This window comes from Sapajus apella, unplaced genomic scaffold (genome assembly GCF_009761245.1).
Source record: "Sapajus apella isolate SASKATOON/1434 unplaced genomic scaffold, GSC_monkey_1.0 scaffold170, whole genome shotgun sequence".
NCBI lineage: Eukaryota > Metazoa > Chordata > Mammalia > Primates > Cebidae > Sapajus > Sapajus apella.
This window is the reverse complement of record NW_022437110.1, coordinates 958,691-986,045: the sequence shown is the minus strand read 5'-3', so window position 1 is coordinate 986,045 and position 27,355 is coordinate 958,691. Positions and strand designations below refer to the sequence as shown.

The 27,355-nt window shown below is 63.1% G+C and overlaps 1 protein-coding gene and 1 long non-coding RNA gene across 3 annotated transcripts; one reads left to right on the top strand and one right to left on the bottom strand.

The window, feature by feature from the left end:
* Positions 1–1,542: 1,542 nt before the first annotated feature.
* On the top strand, positions 1,543–3,130 carry LOC116542575. Its single transcript, XR_004265271.1, has 2 exons — positions 1,543–1,580; positions 1,858–3,130. It is a non-coding gene; the product is annotated as an uncharacterized LOC116542575 (long non-coding RNA).
* AKT1 (AKT serine/threonine kinase 1) lies at positions 2,806–27,355 on the bottom strand. 2 transcript variants are annotated; one of them, XM_032267572.1, is made up of 14 exons: positions 27,092–27,355; positions 24,601–24,724; positions 12,871–12,999; positions 9,534–9,645; positions 8,692–8,839; positions 8,106–8,237; positions 7,968–8,033; positions 7,215–7,283; positions 6,737–6,862; positions 6,526–6,654; positions 6,154–6,368; positions 5,642–5,729; positions 4,148–4,250; positions 2,806–3,831 (listed from the first exon to the last, which is right to left on the bottom strand). In XM_032267572.1, exons 2-14 carry the CDS (start codon positions 24,644–24,646, stop codon positions 3,752–3,754), a joined length of 1,443 nt encoding a protein of 480 aa, XP_032123463.1. In that variant the 5' UTR covers positions 24,647–24,724; positions 27,092–27,355; the 3' UTR covers positions 2,806–3,751. The 2 variants fall into 2 exon arrangements, with proteins under 2 accessions (XP_032123463.1, XP_032123465.1); XM_032267574.1 differs by lacking the exon at positions 27,092–27,355 and having other exon boundaries at positions 3,546–3,831; positions 24,601–24,727.

The following is a 27,355-nucleotide window of genomic DNA, read 5'->3' as shown; positions in this document are numbered from 1 at the left end:
AATCCAGAAAGAGGGAGAAAGGAAAGGGGGAGCAAAGAACAAATGGGACATATAGAAAAAGAGCAAGATAGTATACTTAAGCTCAACCATATCAATAGTTACATTAAATATAAATGGTCTAGACACCTTAATTAAAGAGCAGTGATTGTTAGATTTTTAAAAAATAACTAAAAAAAAAAAAAAGCAAAACCAAACCACATGCTGTTAGCCCCTTCTGTGGCTCTCTCCCAGACTTGCTAGAAGCAAAAGGATGAAAGAATTATCTATTGTATGATAAATTCAGTCTTTGAGCAGATTCCCTGGAAGTGACATCTTCTGGGAAGGCAGGCCCAGCCCTTATCCTGACATTCCCCAGTAGCACTCAGCTCCTGGGACCTTGTCTACAGCACCGAGGCTCCCAGACCCAGGGACGTGCAGAGCCTTCAGTTACCCACACCTGCTGAAACATGGGAAGTCTAAGTGCTAGTTATTTTTATTATCTTCCTCCCTTCCAGGCGGGCCCTGTGCTGGAAAGAGCATGACGTGGGTATGTGAGTAACAGACTCACCCATCCACATCCAAAGAATGGACTCAGACCCAGAGAACAGGAAAGTGAGACTTATTATTAATGACAGCCTTGTAACATCGGGTGTCTAATGGGCAGGCACACCCAACATAGTTTCAACAAGCAACTGTTGGGAAGGGGCTTTAGGTGTTTCCTTTAGAGTTGTCCTGCTGCATTGTGTTGCAGCCCACAATGCATTGCAATCCTGGCTAGCTCAGGGGCTTTTAAAATATTTGACTTATGACCTAAATAGCTGGGCAGGCTGATAAGAACAGACAAAGCGAGCTGTTTTGCAGGCTAGTAAACTTTCATCTTAGACTGAACTTTTTTGGTTTGGGTGAGGGCAACTAAGGGGCAGGGGGTGGGGTCGACAAGCAGGCTTCAGCTATCTAAGCAGGGGCCTAGTATATCCTGTTTCTTCTGTAGTTTGCTGACCTAAACCGATTTAAGGCACTTTGTCTTGGAAATGCATCACTTTATGCACTATTTCCTTTGAGGTACCTCAGACACAGGAAGGAGAGCTTCCTCTTGGTTGGCATATTCCTGTTATAACTTCTTTAGACAGCCCTCACTGTTCAGGGCTGCAGGGTCCTGCTCTGACCATGCTAGCCAGAACTGGACTGCCCCTTTTAAGGGCGCCTGCACCTCCTGGAATTTCCTTCTGAGATGTGCATCCCACCCCTCATTGACAGCCCCACCCCCACCCCTGGGATGCTGCCTCCTGCTGTAGATGGTTCCATCCGGAAGTAGCCAGGAAGGTCAGGAACTCCTCAGAGGGTCTTCGTTTTTTCGTTCATTTTGTTAGGGCCTCACCCACTTGTAACAGTGATATCACATGGGGTCATATTGGTGTTAATGCCAGTGACTTTGAAGCCTCTCTCTCTGAACTATAGAACTATCCCTAAGGGGCCAGTTGTGGTGGCTCACACCTTGTAATCCCAGCACTTTGGGAGGCCAAGGCAGGAGGATCGCCTGAGCCAGGAGTTCAAGACCATCCTAAGCAACATAGTGAGACCCCATCTCTACCATAAAAAAGGTAAGAAATGACCCGAAGGCAGTCCCACATTGTCAGAGGGGCCCTGCTGGGAGAAGCAGCTCATGTCCCCTCAGCCTGGCTGGCTGGGAGGCGCTGTCTCTGCTGAGCACTTCCATACCTTGGTTACTTTCAGTAATGCTTTGCTCAGTTGGCGGATAGTGGAAGGGCATTGCTGTACTCTGGTTTCTGAGATTCACATTATTTATAGATCTGAAATCCAGATGCCTTTACCCTCGGAGCATGATTTAGTGTCATGTTTCGTGTATTTTCTGAAAAGCGGTGTCAGTCTCGCAGCCTGTCGGTCTCGAAGCTCACCCAGAGGAGAGCTTCGGACTGCTCCGGATGTGGCTGTTCTTGGCTCCCACAGACCCAGAACATCCTCCCCAGCCTGTGCTCCCTGTGGGGCACGCTCTCCAGTGAAGCGAGGGCAGCCACGTACCCCTGGGAATGCCTTGGAGAGGGGCCAACTGCCATCACCAGGGGCCAGGCTCTGCAACCACCCACACCTACAGCGAGTCCGTCTGAGAGATGAGGAAGCTGAGGCTCCCGGGCCTGTGGCTCCCATCCCCTCTGCGGGTCACCCGACCGCCCAAAGCCTGGCAGCCAACTTGCCATGTCAGTGGCTGGCAGTGGGCTCCTCTCCTGGCTCGGGGAGCAGTTCCGGCAGGCGTCCACCAGGTGGCAGCACCAGCACATTCTGTAGGCTGTTCAAGCTCAGAACTCTAGTGCTCTGGGGTAACCTGGGACCCAGCCCATCCCCTCCCCCTGCTCTCTCGAGAGTCCTGGCCCTTCTTCCACTGTGGCCCAGGCCATGATCTTGGCCCTAGCTCTGAGCCTTCCTGGTCGTCAGGGTCTCATTCACTGCCCCACCCAGGGGAACAGCAGCTGGGGCTGGGGGGCAGATGGCCACATAGTCCAGTGGTCTTCATGGCTGGAGTGAAGCTGGGTGGGGTCAAGGGAAGAAGAGGTGGATTCTAAGGGGGCAGGGCCAGCCAGGGCCTCCCATGTCCCCTCAGGCCAGGACTCTGAGGATGGGAGAGGCTGTCCCTGGGCACAGGACTGCAGACTCCAAGCCCACCACGAAGCCTGTCCGCAGACCTGCTGGGGCGGTGGTGCCCACAGGAGGAGAGGAGGAAAGGCAGCTGCTCTGAGGATGCTGGTTCCCTCCGGGGCTCCCACTCTCTCCCTGGCTGCGCACTCCTCCACCCAGCAAAGTGAGCCAAACTTGAAAAGCAACTTTTATTGAAGAATTTGGAGGGAAAGTTTCATATTATAATAGTAAAAATACTAAAGTTGAATGTCGTAAAAAAACGCCATGGTGCAGCAGCAGCGGCAGCGTCCGGCTGGGAGGGGCGTGGAGGGCCCAGGGACAGCCACCCCCAGAGCGAGTCAGGGCGGGCCTGGGGCGACAGCGGAAAGGTTCAGCGTCAAAAAGGTCAAGTGCTATCGAGGAGAGGTCATCTGAGGGGAGGCTCCCGGTGGGACAGTCACCAAGAACCATGACACAGAAGGGGGAAGGGGGAGGGCTTTTCTGTCACCAAGATTAAAAACCCCCAAAATGCATTTGAACATGATACATAATAACAAATTGAAACCTTGCTCCTCTGTCCAACTGGGCAAACCCTGGCCCATCTCCCATCCCTGGTCCCATCCCAGGGGGCCCAGCCTCCGACATCCTCAGAGATGCAGCCCTGGTGCTGGGGGCTGCCGTGTGCCTGCCTCCTCCAGGAGAGGGTGCCGGCCAGCATGCCACAATGAGGTTGCGTGTGGTGCCGCCAGGCTGAAGTGAGGCCCAGGGCCATGGAGAGATGATAGCTGGTGACAGCCTGTGTGGCTGGCTGATGGAGTGAGGGGACCCAGCGGCAGGACCTGCCCGGCCCCCCAACCCCACATCGCGCATAGCTGCAGAATTGGGTTGTTCTGAGGGCTGAGGCCACATCCAGAGAACAAATCAGATGAAATAAATTAAAACCCGCAGGACAATTTTCTTGCCTACCCCACTGCGAGGTAGGGTGCCGCCCACAGCACAAAATGTCTTTCCATCTGGGCTCAGGAGGACGGCATGGCTTCTCTCAAATGCACCGAGAAATAAAAACCATTAAATACAGATCATGGCACGAGGCTGCCTCTCCATCCCTCTAAACTGTGGTCCAGCGCAGTCCACCGCCGCCTCAGGCCGTGCCGCTGGCCGAGTAGGAGAACTGGGGGAAGTGGGGCCTGCGCTCGCTGTCCACACACTCCATGCTGTCGTCTGTGGGTGTAGACAGCTCAGACTCGGGCACCCCACCTCCCCGCACCTCCACCTGCCCACAGCTCCAGTAGGGAGCCAACCTCTCAAAGCACGGCCAGCACACTGCCATGCCACCGGCAAACTGAGGCCCCACAGCTCGACCCGGGGACCTGGGCCTCAGAGCATTGCCTCCCACCCTGATCACTGGCGCCCTCCAAAGGAATCTTTTAAAAATTTAGATGTTAAAACATCTGAAGCCAAAAAAGCAGAACAGTGCAGGCCTCTCTGAGTGTGGAGAGAACGGGGAGTGGGCGGGGCAGGCACAGTGGCCCCTCACCTTGGTCAGGTGGTGTGATGGTGATCATCTGGGCTGTGAACTCCTCATCAAAATACCTGGTGTCAGTCTCCGATGTGACCTGGGGCTTGAAGGGTGGGCTGAGCTGCAGAGGTGGGCAGATGGGACCGTCATGAGCTTTGCCCCCCACTCCCAGCATCCCCAGCCCCTCACGGCGGCCGGATCGCCAGGGGGGCTTCAGGCAGCACGGATGTCAGAAGCGACAAGCCACCAGCCCCTCCCCCACCGACAGAGGCAGCTCGGGAAGGGAGGAGCATAAGGGGTGTGGGAGCATGGAGACACCCTCATCAGCTGAGTCGCCAAGCTGCCCTCACAGCAGCCCCAGCAGGCAACAGGAGGTGGTGCAGCCCAGCTCTCAGAGACCCTCTCTGCTGCCAGTAGAAGGCGATGACTTTATTTCCTTTTCCTTTCTGGTTTTCTTATTGGTCTTCTTGTAAATTGGGAAAGAGAGAGACTGTGGAACAAGGTGCAGAGGGCAAGCCCGCCCTGCCTCCTTCATGGCTCAGGGACCACAGGATGGCAGCCTGCTGGCATCTGGCTGCAGAGAGGACTCCTGATGACCCAGGATCAAGAGTAACTAAGAATTTACATGCACATGTGAGGAGCTGCCAGAGATCCCTCAGGTCCCGCAGTCAAGGACCCCTTCCAGCACTGCCCCATCCCAGAGTCTGGCCTGGACACAGCACTGTCCACTGTCAATTAGCAAAGCCTCTGGGCAAGGAGGGGCAGAGGCTGAGCACTGCCCAGGCACCCCCATACCCTTGGAGGGCAAGGCAGGGCAGGGCTGGAGGATGGCAGGCCTCAGGACAGGAACTGGGACCAGGGCCGGGGCACCGTGTTGATGGGAGGACAGGTACCCAGCTGGGTCCCAGTGCAGCCAGCTGCACGTGGCCTAAGACAGGCATTCAGGGAGGGGCAGGCTGGGAAGTGGTCAGAAGCACACCTGGCGACGGCACCCAGCACCCAGAGTGTAGGCTTCTGAACCCAGCTGCAGACCCATCAGCCAAGATGAGGGCTGGGGTCCCTGAAAAATGAGCCCCCAAGATGGCAACTCAGGCAGAAAGAGCTCCCTCCCTCCAGGGTGGACTCCCCCATGTGCCAGAGCTGTCCCTGCACAGCCAGAGTAGGGCTGGGCTCTCCTTGCAGCAGAAGGGACTGAGGTCAGACAATAGGAGGAACTGGTGGAGAGCAAGGGGCAGCACCCCTGGTCCACCGCCAGCCAGCCTTCTCTGCGCAGCCTCAGGGAATGGACTCCTAAGGCTGGCACTTGGTGTGACACACCTCCAGGGGGAGGAGGAAGTAAGAAGGACCAGGCCAGTTTCCTGATGAACTCAGCAGTGCCAGAGCCTCTGCCCACCAGGCGCTGGGGTTGGTGCAGCAAGGCTGCCCAGGCTCCCAAGGTGAGGGCGTGAGTGTGTGGGAGTGCCGCGAGCATGCCATGTGCATGCCATGTGGATACGCGGGGAGTGGCCGCACCTTCTTCTCGTACACGTGCTGCCATGCGATGCCAGCAAAGAAGCGGTGCTGCATGATCTCCTTGGCGTCCTCAGAGCCCCCACCAAGCCTGCGGGCAGGAAACAAGGCCACAGTGTTGGTACCGCCACCCCCAGGCTCTGGGCTCAGGCCCCTCCTCCTGCTGTAATGCATGGCCTGCCAAGAGAGTGCTTTCCGGGGCCAGGGAGGGGAGCCAGTGGTGCAGCATCTGAGCAGCTGTGGGTAGTGAAGCACCCCAGGGCTCACAGCAGGGCAGGGGCGTCCTGAGTGGGTGTGTGGGGGCTGCAGGGTTGGGGGCAGAGGCCCAAATGCCCCAGCCTGCCCAGCCACTCTGCCTGGGCCTGAGGCTTTGGGGATGAGCCCTGGCCACGAACATCAAGCTATGGCCATCAGCGTGGTCTGGGAGGTGCCAGGACCCCCTGGCGCAAGGGCAGCTACAGACTGGGGGCGAGGGGACGGAGGCAGAGCCTGCAGCTGGGATGGGTGGCCCTCACCTCTGCTTGGGGTCCTTCTTGAGCAGCCCTGAGAGCAAAGACTTGGCCTCAGGGCCGAGTGTGCGCGGGAAGCGGATCTCCTCCATGAGGATGAGCTCAAAGAGCTTCTCGTGGTCCTGGTTGTAGAAGGGCAGGCGGCCACACATCATCTCGTACATGACCACGCCCAGCCCCCACCAGTCCACCGCACGGCCGTAGTCATTGTCCTCCAGCACCTGCACAGGTGGCAGACGGGCAGGACGGCATCAGAGGGTGTTCGGGACACTGCCGGGGGAGGTGTCGTGATGTGCTTGGGGCACCGAGAGGGCATGGCCCTGCGTGTGCTCAGGACGGGGACGCAGCGACGCATGTGCACACAGGTGGGGTGCACACCTCGGGGGCCAGGTACTCAGGAGTGCCGCAGAAGGTCTTCATGGTGGCACCGTCCTTGATCCCCTCCTTGCACAGCCCGAAGTCTGTGATCTTGATGTGCCCATCCTTGTCCAGCATGAGGTTCTCCAGCTGGGGGAAAGGTGGCCTCAAGGTCAGCACCACCAGGCCCCGAGGGCCCTGCCCCCCTCCCCCCGCCTGCCCGTGGCTGCACCTTGAGGTCCCGGTACACCACGTTCTTCTCTGAGTGCAGGTAATCCAGGGCTGACACGATCTCGGCGCCATAGAAGCGGGCCCGGTCCTCGGAGAACACACGCTCCCGGGACAGGTGGAAGAAGAGCTGCGGGAGGCGTGACCTGAGGTACAGCCGTGGCCGGGGCCTCTGCCCCCGCAGCCTGCAGGGCTGAGTTTTCTCAGGCAGGGTCTCAGGGCATTGGGCACAGGGAAGGGAGCAGCCCCCAGAGAGCTCGGGGGCCTGGAAAGCATCAGAAGCCCTAACTCAGCAGGAACAAGTCGCCCCAGAGCAGGCAGCTGCCTGGGCAGGCATCACCACCCACCCTGCAGGGAGCACCGTCCAGTGCTGTGCAGAGCAGCCGAGGCTCTGGGAAGAACCAGCCCCACCATGGGCAGCCCGGCTGCCAGGGCTGGGCCCACAGGGCCCGAGGCCCATCCCCCGCAGCCCCAGCCCCTACCTCGCCGCCATTGGCGTACTCCATGACGAAGCAGAGGCGGTCATGGGTCTGGAAGGAATACTTCAGGGCCTGCGAGGAAGCAGAGCTGGAACCACAGCCCCCATTCGGGGGCAGGATGGCAGCCCCGCACCACGCCGCCCCGCACCACGCTGCCCCACACCACACCACCATCAAGCTGGGCCCCAGGAAGCCCCTCAGGCTCTAAGGAGCGTTTCAAAGGTTAGCCAGGTGGCCGGGGCCCAGATCTCCAGGGTGGGCTGGGACCTCTGCAAGGTCCCAGATGCACCCTCCCAGGCACAGCCACCTGCACGCCTTCTACCACAGGCGGCTGTGCTTTTAAAGCAAAGGCCCCACCTGCGGGAGAATCGCCTCCAGTGACCCGGAACTAACCAAGCAGAACTAAACCCCTCCTGGGCCAAGTCCCCAGGACGGGGCCCACCTAGCCAGAGCCTCCTCAGAAGCCCGGAAGGTGGGGCTGCAGGGGTGTGGAGTGTGGGGACCTCAGCAGAGTGCAGGGAAGACCCGGGCCACCTGCCCCACCTGTCTGTACATGGGGGCGGTGAGCACAGCCCCCCAGCCCACACCCGGCAACCCCACAGCTGACCCTCTAGGGCAGGCCTGTCTCACCAGTGGCGGAGTCCGAGTGCCTAAAGCCCTCACGTGCCCCAGAACACAGGACAGCGCCCCCGAGAGACCGCCCCATGAGTGGCTACCTGGCCCCAGCCCTGCAGCCCCATCTGGGCTCCCACTCACCGTGAGGAAGGGGTGCCTGGAGTTCTGCAGGACTCGGTTCTCAGTGAGCGTATGGGCCACCTCGTCCTGTAAGGGAAGGCTGGGTGAGCTGCCGCCCCGTGCCCTCGTCCCCACCCCACCCAGCCACCCCGGCCCCACCTTGGCCACGATGACCTCCTTCTTGAGGATCTTCATGGCGTAGTAGCGGCCCGTGGCCTTCTCCTTCACCAGGATCACCTTCCCGAAAGTGCCCTTGCCCAGCAGCTTCAGGTACTCAAACTCATTCATGGTCTGCAGGCAAGCACCAGGGTCAGCAGACGGCACTGCCCACAGTGCCCAGCTGGTTGGCACGCATGGGGTGGCATGAGGGGCCCCAGAGTCACCCTCAGCAGACTTGGAGAAGGAGCCAGGAGGGTCCCCTGCTTTACACCTTGTGACCTGCTGGGCTCAGTGGGGACTCCAGGCTTAGAGGAAACATGGGGCTGTGGCCCCAGCTCAGAGTGTGGGGTTCAGGAAAGAACAGGGTGATGCTGTCCTGGCAGGCCTCGGCAGCCCCACTTTTCCTCTGACATAGGGAAGGGGACCCACCTGGGGGGCAGCTGCGCTCACACGGAAAACCAGCCTAGGTGGGGATGCTGTGGAATACCAAGTTTCTCCTGGACCGAGCTGGGACCCCATGACCCACCCAGCCCTCCACACCGAACACGGCCCCACACACAGGCAGAAATGTGGGGACAGGTCTCACCACGCGGTGCCTGGGCTTGGCCAGGGACACCTCCATCTCTTCAGCCCCCGAGTTGTCACTGGGTGAGCCCGACCGGAAGTCCATCATCTCCTCCTCTTGCTTCTTAAGTCCATCGGCTACCGTCTGGATGGCAGTTGTCCACTCCTCCCTGCAGGAGGTCAGGTGAGGCCACAGCCGGGTCAGGAGCGCCACCCACCAGCCTGGCAAGCATGGCCCCACAGCTGTCGGGGTCCCCAAAGACAGCCCTGAGGAAGCCACCCCTTGACCTGGGCTGGCCACACACACTCAAGGTCAGGAAGCCCTCCTGCACTGGGGGCACCCAGGCTCCACCCCCAGCAGGACTCCCCTAACCAGCAGGACTCCACCTCTGAGCCGGACTGGCCCTCTCCCACCAGGTTTTTCTTTTTTTGAAACAGAGTCTCGCTTTATCACCCAGGCTGGAGTGCAGTGGCGCAATCTCAGCTCACTGCAGCCTCTGCCTCCTGGGTTCAAGTGATTCTTGTGCCTCAGCCTCCCGAGTAGCTGGGATTATAGGCGCACACTACCACGCCCGGCTAAGTTTTGTATTTTAAGTAGAGATGGGGTTTCACCATGTTGGCAGGCTAGTCTCCAACTCCTGACCTCAGGTGATCCACCTGCCTCGGCCTCCCATAGTGCTGGGATTACCGATGTGAGCCACCGCACCCGGCCTCAGTGTATCTGAGTTATCTCCAGCCTCAGTTTCCCCACCAAAACACCACAGGCAGGACTGGGGAATGAGGCCAGTACCCCACCACCCCCATGTCCCTCCTAGGCACTGGGGCCACCCAAGCCACCCGGCCTAGCTGCCGCAGCCCGCATACCGCTCCTCAGGCGTCTCCACGTGGAAGGTGCGCTCAATGACGGTGGTCCACTGCAGGCAGCGGATGATGAAGGTGTTGGGCCGGGGCCGCTCCGTCTTCATCAGCTGGCACTCTGCGGACGGGCAGGCAGGCGCCTCTGTCTGCGTGCGTCCCCCTCCCCTACCAGGGCCTCACCACAGACCCAGTCGCACTGGCCAGCTCCCCTTGTACTCCACCCACCAGGTCCTGGGAAGCCCCATCTCCTCATCTCTGCAAGTGTCAGTCTCTCGCCTCACAGAGTGAGGCTAGGACCCCCATTCCAGCTCGGACGCTCCACTCCAGGTTGAGGCAGCCCCATGGGACATCTGGCCCGGGTCAGGTCAACCGCACACCATCATCCCCTCCTACAGCCCTTCCTTCCTTCAGTCTCTGAGCTCCATGGTGCGCCAGGCCTCAGATGATGAGGGGTATGGAGACCCCACGGAGGGGCTGGCATGAGGGGGCCACCTGGGAAAGCAGCTTTTCCCCCCTGGTGTAGAAATGTCCTGCTATTTTCCCAAACTCACCCTGAGTACCTGGGAAATACAGCCACCTGGATAACACGCACACCTGGGGCACAGCCACACCTGGAACACATACAACTGGAGCACACACACAACTGGAAGACACACATAGAGCACATGCACACCTGGAGCACATGCACACCTGGAGCACACACACACCTAGGCCAGAGCCACACCTGGGGCACACACCTGGAGCACAGCCACGCCTGGAGCACAGCCACACCTGCAGCACACGTACACCTGGGGCACACGCACACCTGGGGCACATGCACACCTGAAGCACAGCCACGCCTGCAGCACACATACAACTGGGGCACACGCACACCTGGGGCATAGCCACACCTGCGGCACACGCACACCTGGGGCACACGCACACCTGCGGCACAGCCACACCTGGGGCACACACACACCTGGGACACACGCACACCTGGGGCACCCACACCTGGGGCACACCCACACCTGGGGCACGCACACCTGGGACACGCACACCTGTGGGACACACGCACCTGGGGCAAACCCGCACCTGGGGCACAGCCACATCTGGGGCACACGCACACCTGGAGCACAGCCACACCTACAGCATGTACACCCACAGCTGGGAGCTGTGGGAATGCACAGGGCCCTGAGAGGTGTGAGTGGAGCGTGCAGCTGCTGGGGCTCCTTGGCAGGCTCTGGCCCAGACTGTGCAAAGTAGGAGGGGGTTCAGGGGCCAGTGAGGGGGCTCTGACATTCCAGCATGGGGCCCTGGTAACCACAAGGGGGCCCAGCCAGGCAGCGAGGGAGCTGTCTTCCAGGCCTGGGGGCCAGGAGAGGGCTCGGGACAAGCCTGGTGGGGAGGGTGGCCTGTGTCAACACAGGCAGGGGCTGCGCAAAAGCCGTGTGCATTCCCGGCACACCCACCTCCACTTGGTCCTGCACAGTCCAGTCTACAAGCACAAGCTAGAACACCATCCCCAGGGCCAGTCTCGAGCCCACTGCCCTGGAACCCTTCTCCAGGGAAAAGCCCCTGGACAGACCCAGCACAGCCCCCGGCCCAGCCCTGCTCCTTGGCCAGGCACTCCACACCACCCACCTATGGCCTCATCTGAAGGCCCCAGCCTTGCCTGCTGCTCAGGCAACACTGCCAGCTGGTGCCCACCGTGTGCCCCTCCAGAGAGCTCCCTTCCTCCTTCCTTCCTGACGCCCTTGGCCTGGGGAACATATCCTCAGCACTACTCCCAGCAAGGGCCAGTCCCAGTGCTGCCAGGCACGTAGGGGGTCCCCAGCCTCTCCCTGATATCTGAAGCCCCCAACCCCAACTGACAAGGTGCTGGGGAGGGCATGGGACAAGTCACAGTGAGCCTCCTGTGTGGTTACAAGGCTGTCAGGGGATGAGGGCATCTGCCTTCCCGGTCTCCCCTCATCCCCAGGATCCCCTACTCTCCCAGGCTGCCCTGCTGCCGCTGCACTGAAGCTGGAAGAGCCAGGGGAGGAAACCCCAGCTCACAGGAACCAGGTGCTGGTAAACCCCACCTCCACCCCAGCCCCTCAGCCTAGGGCTTTGCAGGGCACGGCCTCTGCCCTCTAGAAGCTTCAGGGCACGGTTTGCGGGCCACAGCCCGCCTAGCAGCCAGGGTGCCAGACTGACGCACCAAGGCTGCAGTCCCTCCCTGTCCAGCCTGGAGATGGACTCCCTGCACTTAACCACCTCCCAGACTCTGGACCAGAACCTGGGGATCCAGCAAGGTCAGGGGAGTTAGAGGACCCCAGGCTTCAAGGCAGGGAGGGCAGAGCTACCTGGAGGGGACGGCCGGGGGCAGCACGCGGGGATGGACCCTAGGACCAGCCCTGGCTGAGGACCTCACTCTGCACTGCAGCCCAGCCTGAGACAGATCCTGGAGGCCCGAAGTTAACCAGCCCTGCCACACAGATGTCCCACAGCTGGGGCCTAATTAGCCACTCAATCACACCTGCACGCCCAGCCTGTGTCCCTGGCTGCCCCAGGCAGAGCTGGGCTCTAGGGCAGGGACACAGAAAATGGAGACCAGACTGGGAGGCCCACGGGCCCCCAGCCTCCCACCTAGCAGGGTGCCTGGTCTCCACACCTGGGTCCCTGTCTGACATGGGTCGGGTCGCATCTGTCCCGCTGCAGGTAGGGAATAAAGCCACAGCAGGGTGTAGGGGACGGCCACATCTCTTTCATCTCTGTGGGATGCTGCGGCCAAGGTCCCCCGCTGGCCTTTCTGCACCCGCCCCTCCTTGGGCAAGCAGGCTTCTGCCTTGCAGCCTGACACAGGGGAAGCAAAGGCCCCGCCACAGGGTCTGGGGGCCCAGAGTCTGTGCAGGGAGAGGCACGGGCTCTTCCTGGGGTGATACCCCCATGTACTCCTGCCCCCTCACCCATGGGGTTTCCCAGGGAGAGGCTCTGATGGGCTCCATCTGCCTGCCTTGGAGGAGGGCCCCCGGGTCAGCCATCCACCCTGAGGCCAGGTTCTGCTGCCACTTGGCTGGACCCTTCAGCCTCCAGAGCAAGGACATCAGGAAACTACTCCATGATCAGCCAGCCTTGGGACTCGGCCCGGAGACCCCGCCCAGCCAGCCTCAGCCTTGGGCCTTGGCCCAGAGACCTCCCCACCCCCGCCGCCCAGCCAGCCTCAGCCTTGGGACTCACCCGGAGACCCCCGCCCAGCCAGTGCACGTTCCTCGTTGGCCCAGGACATGGAGGCTGCAGGGGACCCCACTGTGGGGCCTGGTGGGTATAAAGGGCTCCAGCCAACTCCCAACTCCAAACCCCGAGAGGCCAAGGGGACACTCACGTGCCACAGAGAAGTTGTTGAGGGGGGCCTCGCGTTGGTCCACGTCCTGTGGCCGCTCTTTGTAGCCAATGAAGGTGCCATCATTCTTGAGGAGGAAGTAGCGTGGCCGCCAGGTCTTGATGTACTCCCCTGCAGGGGAGCAGGTGGTGAGGGCCACGCACACTGCCCGTCAGACCCCTGCCGGGTAGCCAGGCAGCAACCAGCTGTGCCAGGACACATGTGCCTGAGACGCCTGAGTCCCGGGGAACGGGCAGGGGGTGGGGCTGTGTTCCCTAGGGCCAGTGACAGAAACGGCCCTGGGTCAACGGGGAGGCAGACTCGCCCCACCACAGCACCCTCTTGGAAGAGCCACCCCTAGCTGTGTCTAAAAACGGGCTGGGCCAGCTGGACTCAGGGGATGGAGAGCCATTGACAGGAGGCTGGAGGAGGTCTGGGCCAATCCGCATGGCCTTACTGGAGGAGGAGGCACCAGCTACGGCCGCAGGGGCTGCAGGGATGAGAGCATTCCCCAATCAACCAGGGTTGGCCTGGTGGCGACTGCAGGTGACAATGACGTGTGTGGGCTGCCCAGCACGGCTGTCCTGCCCTCCAAGAGGATGGAGCATGGCGTCCAAAATGAGAGGTCGGCACCACTCAGACTGAGGGCCAGGATCCTGGGACAGGACTGGCCGCTGCTCTGGCACAGCGCTCCCAGTCTTAGGGGCCTGGAGCACCGTCCTGGGCACTGCCAGGGAAGCCGGACCCGGAGGTGGCCCAGCCAGCTGGGCAGGGGCCCCAGGCACAGAGGGTGTACAGGCTGAGACCCACACTCAGGCCCTGCCGCGTCCCAGCCACGGGTCACCCAAGTGCACGGGAACGTTTTCCCTCAAGTTTTGCAGCATCAGCCATACGCAGGCGTTCACACTTCAGAATCAGAGCAGCTGTCCCCAGTGATAGCCCAGCAACGACCATTTTTCATACTGACACTTGGAAAAAATGTTCCACTTACGTTTTGCCAAGCAAGGAGTTTGAACAACAGGGAACTTACTAATGAGGCAACTGCCTCATGGGAGAGGCCGCTGGGCAGGGTAAGGGGTTGGGGGTCCCTGAGCTCTGGGGCCTGCGTTTTCCTATCAACCTGAGCCCAGACAAGGACACCTGGAGGGATGTGGGGGGCAAGCAACTTTCCCATCACCAGACCACCCACCCCTAGTCCTGCTCAGTCCACCTGGTGAGTGCAGACGCGCCCAGCACTCCCTGGTGCACAGGGCAAGTCCCAGCACGGCAGTGGCCCCAGGGGACTCAGAGGACACGGGTCATGGGCATCCCTGCAGGCAAGGCATTCCCTCTTCCGGGGACCCACAAGCAGTTTCTTCACTCTAAGAGGTGAGCCACCAGGGCTTCGCAAATGGCACCCCAGGCCAGGTGACCTTTCCCTCCTCCCCAGCCCCAGCTGCCCGATGCTCCTCCCGCCAGCACCACAGGGCATGGCCTCCACAGGACCAGCTCTTGATCTGCCAGAGCCAGGGCCGCTGGGGGGATGCTGGTGGTGGGGGGGACACCCCACCCAGCAGGGCTTGAGTGCGGGGAGAAGCTGTTGTCAGCTCTGGGGTGGACCCAGGAGGGGATAGTCAGAGCCCACCCATGGCAGCCTGACACCTCCAGAGGATGACAAGTGTCCAGTCGCAGGGAGACGGGTCCAGAGCTCAGAATCTGCCCCCGTGCCCGGGAGCACTCACCAAGGGGCCCACTCACCCACTCCGCTGCCCTCCATGCCCCTGCTGGTGGGCTGCCGGGCAGGGGTGGTCTTGCCACCCTTGGGCACCGGCCCCTGGCCATGAGGACAGTGGCTCCTCCACTTGCGCCGTGTCACCCCAGTCCTGGAGCCGGGAGTAGTGGGGCCCTGGAGCACCTGTTGTCAGGGCTGGCCGTCCAAACCCAAGTATGCACACACACGAACATACGTGCCACGCAGCTCTACCCCACCTCCCAGGTCCCCTCCCCCAGCCACAGGGCTCTGCAGGGGCAGCGGGCAGGCAGGGGGCTCTCAGCGAGAGCAGAGCAGGCTCATGGGGCTGCACACGGCCAACCCCACCCGTCCCCCATCCTGGGCCACCCCACCGCTCTCGCCCACCCGCCTGCGCGCCAGTCTGGAGCTGTCGGCCCCTGATGGAGTGCCTCTCATCCTGCCAGCTGCCACTCCCCAGGACGCTAACTGAGCAGGAAGACTGATGAGCACCCAGGCCCAGCACCCCGGAAACCCATCTTGATCCACCAACTGCTGCAGGCCCCCACCGTGCCCAGCACGGCCCCTCGCTGTATCCGTGTTCACAGTCCACGTGCCCAGACCCAGGCTATGGGAGCTAGATCGGGGAGTGAGGGAGGGGCAGGCCAGGATGGGCACTCGCCAGGCGTGGGGGCTGGGAGAGGGCAGATACCCAGCCCGGACTACTCTTGGGGAGACCTGGGGTGGGCAGGGACCCAGCTGGACCCTGGGCTTTCAGTGCCTTCCCCTCGCCTGGCCCCACAGACCCAGGGAACAGACAGGATTAGCGCGGGCCCAGGTGAGTGAAGGAGCCTCACTCCGCCTTTGCCTTCAGCAGCCCAGCCCCCAGCCCAGCACACAGACCCCTCCAGGGGAGGAACAGGATCCCCAGGGACCTAGGATAGGGTCTCCAGAGACACACAGGTCTCTTTCTTCATCTCCCACCCACAGGGCCAGCCAGGCAATCACTTGGTGGGGTGCCAGCTGCGGCCCGGGCCGTGGCTTGCATCTTAATGAGTTCAGCCCAGACAGGATGCTGGGTGGGCAGCCAGCCCCGACAACAGGTGCCCCAGGGCCCCACTACCCCCGGCTCCAGGACTGGGGTGACACAGGATGGCGCAAGTGGAGGAGCCAGCACCACTGTCCTCATGGCCAGGGGCACCCGCAGGCCGGCACCTGCCTACTAAGGGTCCCTCAGGAGGGTGGGAGCACAGACACATGGAGTCCTCTCCTTCACTCTCCTGAGGGTCCCCAGGGGTGTGGGAACCTGTTGTCCAGGCCCTTCTGGGGTTCCCCACCCTGTGGTCGTTCTCAGGTGACCCCCATTCGAGGCAGGAGTAGAGGCCGCTTGGAGAGGCGTAGAGCCAGCGCTGGCATCCCTCCCACCCCACCCACTGCCTGCAAAGCCGAGGGCACCAAACACAGAGTGGGCACAGACCCCAGGGTGCCACGCCAGGCCCTCACTCCAGATGGGTACAGGCAGGCAACAAATGGGGAGCCCAGAGCATGCCCCACCCACAGAACAGAAGCCCACACACAGCCAGACCCACCCCCACCAGGAGCCACTCCCAGGGCCGTGGAGACCGCCCGGCATCCAGGCCCGGGGGTCTCTTCAGCCCCCAACTCTCACACCCTAGGGCTTGGCACAGGAACCCCCAAGTCCCCAACCACTGCACATGCTTCAGATCTGGAACCTAGGGTCCCAGCACAGCCCTGGCCTGGGCCTCAGGTCTGATCCTGGCAGCAAAGAGGACTCGGTGCCCCTTCAGGAATGCCAGCAAGGCCGGGTAGGGGTCCCCGTCCAGAAGACATGAGGGAGGTGAGTGGAGGACGGCAGTGAGAACCAGTCCCACCCTCCTGCCCCACTGCTGGCCCCGTGGGGTGGGGGAAGCAGCAGCTCCAGGCCCACCTACAAGGTTCCCTCAAGGCCAGCCCTGGGCCGGGTGGGAGCCACTCTGACCTTTAACCCTGTGGCACTGCCCTCCCCCTCCAAGACCAGGTCCTGTGAAGCACAAGGGAAGGGGCTCCTGTGCCTGACTGAAAGCCGTGACCCTCCCGCCAGCCATACACCCATGGCCCAGGGCTCTAGGCGTGGAAGGTGGCTGCCCTTGGTGGGGGTTAGGCCAGACTCCTGTGCCCTGCCTGGGGGGAACAAGGGAGCTCAGGCTCCCCCAACTCCTCCTGCACCTCCTGGGCCCCACAGCCCCAGCCCTGGTCCCTTTGGCATCCCTATGTCCTGGGTGGCCCTCTGGCAGGAGCGAACTTCCATCCCCAACCCCGCTCATCCCCACAAAGGGACTGAAGCACCTCCAAGGAAAGGGGGTTCCTCCCCAGCAGCTCTCCTGACCAAATGCCAGGGTTCCGAGAGGAAGCTGTTCCCGCCCGGCCTCCCCCCACCCATACCACGGGGGCCACACGGACAGACACAGGAAACAGCCCACCCTCTCCTCGCCGCTCACACAGGCGCCCCAGCCACCCTGAGTCAGGCCCCCAAGGCAGCACCCACGAAGACACGGGGGCCAGGATCTTGTGCCATCGGCAGGACTGGATGGGCCCCCAGGCAGGACTGGCTGGTGGGCTCTCTGTGCCCCAGGACTGACACGCGTCTTCCTGAGCCACCAGGTGCGTCGGCCCTCCAGGCCACTACGTCCTCAGCTCCAGGAACATTCTAAGTTCCCAGTTCTCAGGAAACTGCTGGATAAACACTTCGCAGAGACGGTGGTGGCAGCAGCTGGCAGGGTACCAGGCAGCACCAAGCTGCTTCTCCACAGCGAAGTGAGCCCAGCAGGCCCGGGGAGCGGGCGCCAGCTGACGGCAGCCACCTCGGTCCCCACCGCCGACACATCCATCGCCCCGACAGCTGCCGGGCGCCCATTTACCTTCTCCAGCACATTGAGCAGACGGCCCCGCTGACGGCAGCCCATGAGGGGCCCGCAACCCACCCTCCCTGCCTGCCAGGAAGCTGCACGGCTCCCTGCGAAGGGCCCAGCCCACCAGGCCTCTGCCCTGCCTGGGAGTCCACACCCCTTTACCAGCAGCCCTCGAACCCTGTAAACAACCAGGCTGGGGGCGGGGCAGGGGAGGGGCCACACAACAGATGCCAGCTGACCCCACTCGGGTGGAGCCCCCAGGTCTGTGGGTGAAATACACCCACTCTCCTCCCAGCACAAGCCCTTCTGAGTGGGCACAAGGAGCCCTTCTGCATGAGTAGAGGTGTCCGTTCCTGACTGGCAGGCAGAGTGGGCAGGGCTCATCATGCCCACCAGCTCCCTGGGGAAACTGAGGCTTAGGGGAGGTGACCCTCAAGGTCACAGAGAGGCAGTTCACAACCAGAGACCCCAGGTCCTGCTGCCCAGGCAGGGATCATAAGTTAACACAAACTGCAGGTTCTTCACAGCCTTCGGCTCCACCAGCAAGCAAGCCCAGCCTGACACGTACACATCGGGAGGAACGTGGGTGCAGGCGGGGGCACTGCCATTGACCCCTCCACCTCACTGAAGCACAGCTGGAGGCGCTGGGCCCCTCTTCCTGCCGCTCCAGGACAGCACCCGGCTCTCAGCTTTCCATTCTCCTGGGCTCTGCTGCGGTGGGGTACTGGACCTCCCTGGCGCTGCTCCTGACACCACCTGAGCCTGGCTGTCCTACCCACAGGCACTGCCCATCACCCACCCCTCAGGCCGGCAAAGGCACCCCACCAGCCACACAGCCATCCATCACAGAGCCCACCCGGCAAATCCTGAGACTCTGTGGATCAGGCCCTGAGCCATGTGCCTGTCCCCCACCTCATTTTTGGTGCCCCCAACCAAGCTCCACCATGTCACGGCCCACCCGGCTTACTCAGGACCCCTGCAGATGAGGCTGCAGCCCTGCCCTCTCCCCAAAACCCCAGAGGGCTTTGCCAGGTGCCCTCCACCCGATGGGCTCCTAGGGCCCTCACCCTCACTCCCCACGTGGGAGGAAGCTGGGCATGAGGAAGGCACGAAGCGCCTGCTGTGAGGGAGGGCTGGCCACAGTGTCCCGCATGTACACGCCGCCCTCAGGAAAGGAAGTGGAAACAGACACAGGCGCCTTCTGGGGCTCGGCCGGGGCACTCAGCCGTGCCCACACCCCCCTCCTCCCTCCTCTCCCGGGCAGGGCCCCTGGCGGGTGAAAGACTCCAGTGCTGGCCTCCTAATCCAACACTCCAGGAAAAGTGCCTGCACTGCTGGGGGAACTGGAGACCGGTGGTGGGGACCCCATCCTCCACACCAGCCATGGGAGCACCCCCCCAGAGAGGGGCCTTCCTTCCACCTCCCTGGCCTGCCCTTGTTTCTGCCCTAACTTGGAGCCACACCTGGGGCAGGAGGCCCCAGAGCACGGCCGACTGAGAGAGTGCCTTCTGAGCCCTGGCTTCACCCCCACCCAACCCGGCTCCTGCAGCTCCTCAGCTCCGCGCCCTACACCTGGCGGCTGTGTCCCTGGCCCTAGTCTGTGGGGGAGCCAGCCAGTCCCTGGCCAGCGGAGGGGCCCCTCTGCATTCTCCAGGCCCAGGGAGCAGCCGCCTCCCTGCCAGGCTGGCCCAGGGGGTGTCTCCACCCCTGGGGTCCCACTAAGGGCACTACCCTCAAGGGCCCTGGAAAGCCCCACCCCTGAGCTGAACAACCAGCTGATGGCCTGGGCAGGCAGCCTGCCAGGTTACAGGGTATGGGTGGGGTCTGCAGTCACAGCGCCCCAAGGATCCCACCCCAAAGCCCCCAGCACTGGCAGTAGAGTCACCAACAAGCTCCCAACCCCCTCAGCACCAGAGTTTCTGAAATCTGAACGGATCATTTCTTAAGGTTCAAGGAAAACACACCTGAAGGCAGGGTGGTGGGAGGGAACTCCCGAGGGGGATGAGGAAGTTGGGGGCCTCGGGCTCGTCCAACGGCTCCGTCCTGGCCTGGAGCCCCCAGGGCCGGCTGCCAACCTGCCCGGGGCCCAGCATCAGGCTGGGGAAACCTTCTCCTGAGGCCTTGGGACTGGGCCCAGGTGGTCCGAGCCGCAGGAGCAGCAGGCGTCTGCCCACCCACTGCGGGCTGGGGAGCAGGTCCAGAGCCACAGCCGCCAGGCTCCAGCAAGGGAGGGCCCGAGGGCAGGCTGCTGGCCCCAAGCCGGGCCGGGTGTGCCCAGGCGGGGGGACGCCAGCAGCGGCCGTGCCGGTTCCCGCCGCTCGCCCTCACCAGGACTTCTAGGAACCCGGCCTGATGCAACCCGGCCGGGCCACCGCTGACAGCGGAAGGCGTGCAGGGGCTGGGAGCCGGCACAGGAGCTGAGCCTCCCACCTTCTGTCCCCTCCTTCCTGGCCTCAGTTTCCCGTTCCTCAGAGTCCACCCCCACAGGGCATTTCTGCCCAGACAGGGCCAGCAACCAAGAAGCAGATGGAGGAAGAGCCGCCCACTCAGGAACCGCCAGGCATGGGGCTGAGGTCCAGGGCTGGGGCCAGCGGTGACCTGGCACCCCCACTCAAGGCCACCTCAGCTTCCTCTTTTGTTGTTTTTGAAGAACTCAACAAGCTCCCAAAACAGGAACCTCCCCAATGCTGGCGGCCTCCACCACAGCCGGGCCATGACCTCCACCAGACTGTGCCTCCTGCCCCACACCCGGGTGGGTCCAGGGCTGCTGGGGCTCCCACCCTCTGCCCAGCCCTCCCCGAAGGGGCTACTGGGGACCCTCAGTGCTCCCCCAAGGATGCGGAGCGTGGCACTAACCAGCCGAGGACCACAGGAGTCAGACTGATGCCACCCAGACACAGCCTGGGGCTGACCCTCAACTGACAGCCTGGGAAACTGAGGCCCAGGAGGTACAGACAGCCTTGGCCTAGAGCCCACAAGGTTCCCACAGGCCGAGGGGAGGGTCTGTGCCCTCCCTCAGGGTCCTGCAGGGGCCCTCATCCCAAGGGGTAATGAGCAGCCTCCATCTGTACACAAACAATGAGCCTGGGGCCCTCCCAGCAGCTGATCTCTGAGTGGGCTCGGAGCCCCCACAGACCTTCCTTCTAACGGGTGTTTACTCAGCAAAGCCAAGGCCTCCTCCAGGTTGAAAGTGAGTGGGCTGCGCCCCACCTCATGCAGGGACCCCAGGACAAGCTGGCTGGCTGAGCGGCAGCTGGGGATACGGTGGGGGCCCGTCCACTCACCCACACGGAGTAATACATGGGGTAAAGCCACTCTCTCCCCACCTTGGTGCCCCCACATGGAGACAGCTAGTGCCAGGACCTCAAGAAGCGGGGAGGGGGTGGGAAGGAGGCCCGGCCCAGGCACCTGCTTGGGGTCAGGGACCCCCCTCCATACTCCCCACTGGGATGCCTGGGGCTAACTCGGCAGGAGCGGTGAGGGGCTGCCCTGAGGCCTGGATTGTGCCTGGCATGGGCCTGGGCTGGGGCATGGTAAGGACTCAGGGGTCCGGATGCTCCATGAGCTGCATGAATACAAGGTCCCGTGTTGCCCGGGCCCAGCCAGGCATGCAGATCCGTGGCCTGGACACGCCTCTCACATGCACTCAGGAGCAGCTTCCCTCAATCCCTGCCCACTGGGCCTTGGCCTGCCAGGTCACGACCTGTCAAAGGCAGTCAGGCCTGCAGCTCTTCCCCAGGTCCCTCTCAGGTGGTGGGCAGCCTGAGGGAGTCCAGGAGGTGCCCCTGTGGCCAGCACCCACTCCTGGCCCAGGCCTTTCTCAACAGCCCAGAGACCCTTATCCTGGGCCCCGGTGTCCCAGCCACCCTCCTCTGCCCTCTCCTGACCCACCTGGTCCAGCCAAGTAGACTGGGGACACTCAGGAAGACAACTGCAAGTGGACAAGGACAGGACCCCGGGGCTGGGACAGGGCAGCTCTCTGCGGGGCTGGGCGGCAGCCAGGGTGGTACGGGGCCCCAGGAGCGCTGGGACAAGCGGGCAAGGTGAGCAGGCTGCTGGAGGAGAGTCCCTCAAAAGAGCCACCCAAGGAAGGAAACTGCTGGCGGGGTTCAGCCAGACCTGCGCCCTGGGCCCAGGATTGACTTTTTTAAACTGTCAACCTTCAAAAATCAGGATAGTTCACACAACAGAACAAATCTTTGAAGACACAAACATCTGAGCAGCACAGAGCCCACCAGGCCCAGCCACCAATGGCCACAGCTGAGCTGCAGCTGCTTATCCTGAGACAGCCAACACGGGGGGACACCCGGCCCCGTCCCTACAGGCCCCGCCAGCCTCCTCACCAGCTGTGCCCTCAGCAGCCTGAGCTCACCCTCCAGGAGCCACCTCCCTGTTAAATGTCAGGCCCAGAGGCCTTGCCTTGGTCCAGCCACAGGTCCACACAGGCCTGGGGCTGGTACACCCGTGTCCCCATGCCAGGTCCCTTCCGCCCCTGAAGCTCCTCTGACACACACATCAGAACAACAGAAAGCAGCCTGGGCCACTCTCGAGACGATACCTGCCTCCCAAGGGGCAGGAGAAGGAGCTGGGCCTGGGGTCTGCGGACACTGCCACCCAGCCACTCACACACAGGGCATAAACACCCCCACTCCTCTCAGCGGCCACAGCACCCCCAAAGGCACCATCATGCCATGCGTGGCCAGCCCAAGCAGCCATGGCGGAACTGTCACCTGGGAGTTCAGCTGAGAATCAACGTGCCCCAGGCCATGGCCGTGGGGAGTCCTGGCGAAGGAGACGCGTGCGGGCGCACTCCAGGACAGCGCCCTAGCCTTCGAGGAAAGGCCAGGAGCAGCAAAGGGCACCTGCAAGGGGCTGCGGCTGGGCCCGGAGGATAGTCACTGCATCTCTCCCCGCTTCGCCCCTAGCCAGGCCTGAGCACTGTTAGGCAGGGGTGGGGTCCGCCCAGCACAGCCCTGCTGGGGACAGGGAGGCAGCTGGCACCTCCAACCAGTGTTGCGGGTGGGCTGGCCCTGCCAGCAGGATGGCAAAGCACATCTGGAACACACAGGGGACCCGAGGGACAGGGAGTGGGAAAACTAGGCAGGCCCTGGAGGACAGGCTTTCCTCAGCAAGCAGGGCCAGTCTTGCAGGTGGACGCCTGCCTGCTCTCGGCAGCAAGAGGGGCTGTGCCTGCCAAGGGCATATGTCATATCCACGCCACCTCCCATCCTCAGTGCCCACTACACCGGGGATGGAGGAGGAAGAGCCGCGGGGAGAGGTCCAGGACCCTCTCTCCTGGCCTGAGGCTGGGGACCAGGCAACAGAGCCCGGAGGCTGTAGAGGCTGGCTGGACCCCAACTCAGGGACCCCACAAGCCATTCTCCACTCCACAAGGTCTCCCTCCCACCACTGCACCCTGGTGTAGATGGGGAAACCGAGGCCTGAGGCGCTATATGAACTTGCCCTTGGAAAGAGACACAGTGGTGGAATGGCAAACAGGGCTCAAACTCAGCTCTTTGGATGCCCCACTGGGCCTGATGTCCCGTCCCCCCAGGCCCCTCCTGAAGGCATGACCTGAGCAGCAAACTGAAACTCACCCAGGCCTCGGACAAGTACCCCTGCCTGGGCCCAGCTGGCTGATGGGTGCCCCAGTAACTGGGCCTGGGCCCCTGGGCGGTCGAGGCCCTAGAATCTCCTGGGTCAGCCCTGAATCCAACAGTCCATCAACAAACATTTGCTGAGGATGAGGAAGCAGTGGCCCCAAGCAGCAGGCGGCGTGTGGGACACAGAGGGACAGGGTAGGAGCAGGGGGTCCCCAACACCAGAGGGCTATGAGGCAAGGCAACAGAGCACCTCCAGGCACAGGGAACAGGACTCCTGGGGAACAAGCAGGGACAGCACAGGCAGGGGATGGAGAAGGTATGCTGGGCAGGAAGCCACGCCAGAAGCTCCCCAAGGACTGCAGCCTCTGCAGCTTCCTTGTCTGTCTCGAGGCCCTGTGTGCCATCCTGGTAGCTGCCCACTCGAACGCTCCAAACACACAGCTGACCACACCCCCCATACCCCTGGCATCTCATCTCGGTCACTCCTTCACCCCACCCCCAGGCTCCTGTGGCTTCTCAGGCCTGTTCTTCAGTGAGCTCCTATACATCCCACAATGCCCCATCTTGTGACACCCACTTTTGCCACACTTCCCTGTCTGCTCCAGCTGTGTCTGGGGTCTCCCCACTAGCACATGTGAAACACATCTGCTAGAGGGTGTATGTAAAGAGGGGTGAGCTGCTGGCATGAGCTCACTAGAGCTTAGGAGGGAACAGGTCTGGAAAAAGAAGTCAGGAGGGGTGGACTGATCCCACCCTGGGGCAGGAGAAGGTGACTGCCCCAGGTCCAGAGGACCTGGACCTGAACAGGAACCTGCCCCGGCAGGACAGAGGAGCCAGACAGCTGTCCAGCCTCCTCTGCACCCCGCTGAGCATGGAGGGTGGGCGAAGCAGAAGGGCCTACACGGGGTTGGAAGGGGTGGGGCTGTGGCCCCGGCTCCCACCCCACCACTTCCTGGCCAGGCCCCTCGGCCAGCACCCCCTCCATGGGCTGCAGGGCCAAATGAGAAGGAGGACTCGGGCTGGGGGGCCTGGGCTCAGTCAGCTCTGCAGCTCCAAGGCAAACATGCCCTGTGCCCATGTGGTACGGATTTCCCCCCACCCCCAAAACTCAGGCCTGAAGCAGGCACCAGGCCAAGCCAAGCAGCCCTGCCCTGCCCTCAGGAGCCCTTGGGCAGTGCCCTGGGCCGCCAGCGTGCCAGGCGCTGGAACAGCCCAGTGTCCTTGCCGCCTTCCAGGAAAGCCAGGAGAGAGGCTGGCAGCAGCTCCCCTGCCTGCGAGGGCCTGCACCAGGAAACCACTCCGATGGCCAGCCCTGCACGGGGCCTCATCCTCCCAGCCTCCCTAGGCTGGGCCCTCCAAGCTATGGGAAGACATGGGGCCCCAGATACTCACCCTAGGCCAGCCAGGAGCCCCAGGGGGGGCAGCCTGTCCCACCCAGCAGGCCTGGGCACAGGCACTGAGACCCTGCGGCCACCCCCGTCCCTCCCTCCCCAGGCCCAGTTCCGGCACTGACCTCGTTTGTGCAGCCAGCCCTCCTTCACAATAGCCACGTCGCTCATGGTGCCCGAGGCTCCCTCGACGCTCACGCGCTCCTCTCAGGCCGGTGATCCCGAGCCCAGCTGACCTGGCCACAGCCTCTGGGAGAAGTAAAGGAAGCTGTGTGTGAGGCCGTGCCTGGCCGAGGGCAGCTCCTCGCCCCGCGTGAGCCCAAGACCCACCGCATGCGCCTGGGGCTCCAAGGCACCTGCCTTCCCAGGGGGGCTGCCATCCCTCTAGGCTCTCTGACCCCCATGTGCCGGCCTGCCTTACCTCTCCCCAAAACACTCAGGCTGCCGAGTGTAAAATCCATGTAATTGAACACAGTTTCCTGGACCTGGGCCTCTCCTCAGCCTAGGCTCGGAGCCCCCGGCCCCTGCCGCCGCCACCACCCCCAACAGCCAGGCCCTGAGAGCTGCTGCCTTGCTCACCTCCCCGTTCCCACCTCCCGGGAGAAACCCCAGGCCCCTCCTAAACCACAGCGCCCCTGTCGGTCTGAATCTGGTTCATTCATTTGACCAACGCGTACCGGGCGTTGTGCCAGGCCCACTGCTGGGCGCTGGAGACAGAGAGGTTCAGACAAGTCCATCAGTGAGGAGCACCCAGTCCAGGGTAGTTACAGACCCATAATTACAGCAGTTGGGAGGTAGCAAGTAAGTGGTGGAGAACTGGACAGTGCCCTCCAGCAGTGCCCACCTGCAGTGCCCACCAGCCAGCCCTCACCAGAGCACACTTTGGCCATCAATTCTGTATGGCTTCCTCATTTCCCCGCTGATGGATGAACTCCTAGGCATCCCTCAAAACCCAGTTCCTACATCACCAACTCCAGGCATCCCCAGAAACAGCATGTGGCATGCTCTTCCTGTGAACAGTCCTTTGCTACCCTTCCAGAGGGGCCTTCCTGAGGGGAGGAGGGTCCTCTCTGGGACCTCTGGGCCAGGCAGAGACCCCTGGCAACCTCTGTGGAATGGATCCCAACATGGGTCTTTCCACAGCCGGCCTAGATGCTCTCCCTCCCGCCAGGCCACCTTTCTGGCCTCCTGAGGCACGGGCTGGAAACCCAGAGGGTTGCTTTGCACTGATGGTCTCAAGCTAAATTTAGAATGGCAGGAAGGCCCACTGCTTTGTGTCTAATGCCAAGACAGGGAAGACCACACCTTGCCCAAAGTGGGAAGTGCCCCAAGTGCTCAGCAGGAGGGAAAAGCAGGCCAGATCCCAGGAAGGCACCGCAGGACTCTGAGGGCAGAGCTCCCGACGAGCAGGGCCAGCCTCAGGCACAGGGGGCTCTGACACACGGAGTGGGGCAAGGCCTGGAGGCAGAGGGCTGGACTCAAAGACCTCTGTATGTCCCCCCACCCCCAGCCCCGCCGGGCCGCGGCCCCTCCAAGGCCTGCTGCTGACAGAGTCAGACAGCTGTCCGGAGCCATGTGTAAAAGTACATCTGCGCACACACAGGGGCTGTACGTCTGCACAGAAACGTATATGCCAGACCAGCGCAGGGCTGCCCGTGAGTGGAGGCACCCCAACTTCCCACAGCCTGTGTACCATAAGCACATATTCTTGCTACTATTATTATTAAGGTCACAACTTAAAAATAAAACTATTCTGCTCCGAAAGGTCTCCTCCGTCTGCCTCCAGAACCCCGGTGCGTGAGAAGTCCACACGGCTGGAGAGGGAGCAGGCCCGCGCAGGGCCCTCCGCCCTTTGCTTGGATGAGGGACTTAAAGCAAGGCCGAGGGACCCAGGAGTGAATGTGGAGGGGGCTCTGCCCACAGGGCAGGGGCCCAAGCCCACCCGTTGACCACAGCGGCAGTCAGGGGCCGCCCCGCCAGGACAAGCTCGCCAGCGCCCAGGATACTCGATCGGAGGGGCAAGCCCCAGCTCCCTCCAGCGCCGGCCTCTGGCACGGGCGGGCAGGACCCCCAGGGCCCACCCAAGACAGGAAGCAGTTCCGGGGCCCAGGAGGGTCACAGTCCTTTGTGGCTAGCCTGGGTACCCCGCCACCACAGACAACTTTCTGTCCGTGGGAAGTGAGGTCTCCTTCCGGGGCCCTCCCCCAGACTTGCAGGCCGGCCGGGGCGAGCGTTTCTCCCAACCCCCCGGCACCTCCGCCGGCGGCCTCGCTGGCCCCGCGCCCGGGGAGCCCCACGGCCGGCAGGGGCGCCCCGAGCCCCAGCCCCAGGCCCGGCAGCGCCCCTCCTCCCGGGCCCCGGCCTCGCCCGCCCGGCGGAGCGGCCTCCCCAAGGTCATGCGGGAGGCCGGGGCCGGCAACCTGCACCCCCGGCGCCCGGCGTGGAGCCGCCCTCCCGCGGCCGGGCCCGCGCGCCCTCCCCGCCCAGGCCGCTCGGCCACTTCCTGCTCCCGCTCCTCCATCTGGCGGCGCCGCGGCCCGAGCGGCCGCGAACAAAGCAGCCCGGCCCGCGGGGAGGAAATCCGGGCCCCGGCGGCCGCGGCGGGAGGGCACTCACCGGGCCGCCGCGTCCGGGCGCGAGCGCGGGCCTAGCCGGGCCGCGGCCTCCGGCGCCCGCCGCTCCGCATCCCCGCGGGCCGGGCTGGGCGGGGCCGGGCTGGAGGCCGCGGCGGGCGGGTGTTGCTCGAGGCCGGGCCTCGCGTGCCGCCGCCGCCCGGTGCCCGGTGCCCGGCGCTCGGTGCTCGGCCGCCTGCTCGCGTCCTCCGGGCCGCGCTGGCTGCGCTGGGCCGGCCGCCCGCCGCGCTCCGTCCCGCCGCCGCCG

Coding starts and splice junctions, on each gene's coding strand:
- AKT1 (XM_032267572.1), bottom strand. CDS start 24,646: ATGAGCGACGTGGCTATTGTGAAGGAGGGCTGGCTGCACAAACGAG. Junction 8,840..9,533: donor GTGGAGACGCCTGAGGAGCG/GTATGCGGGCTG, acceptor GACCTCCTGCAG/GGAGGAGTGGACAACTGCCA. Junction 8,034..8,105: donor AGGAGGTCATCGTGGCCAAG/GTGGGGCCGGGG, acceptor CTTCCCTTACAG/GACGAGGTGGCCCATACGCT.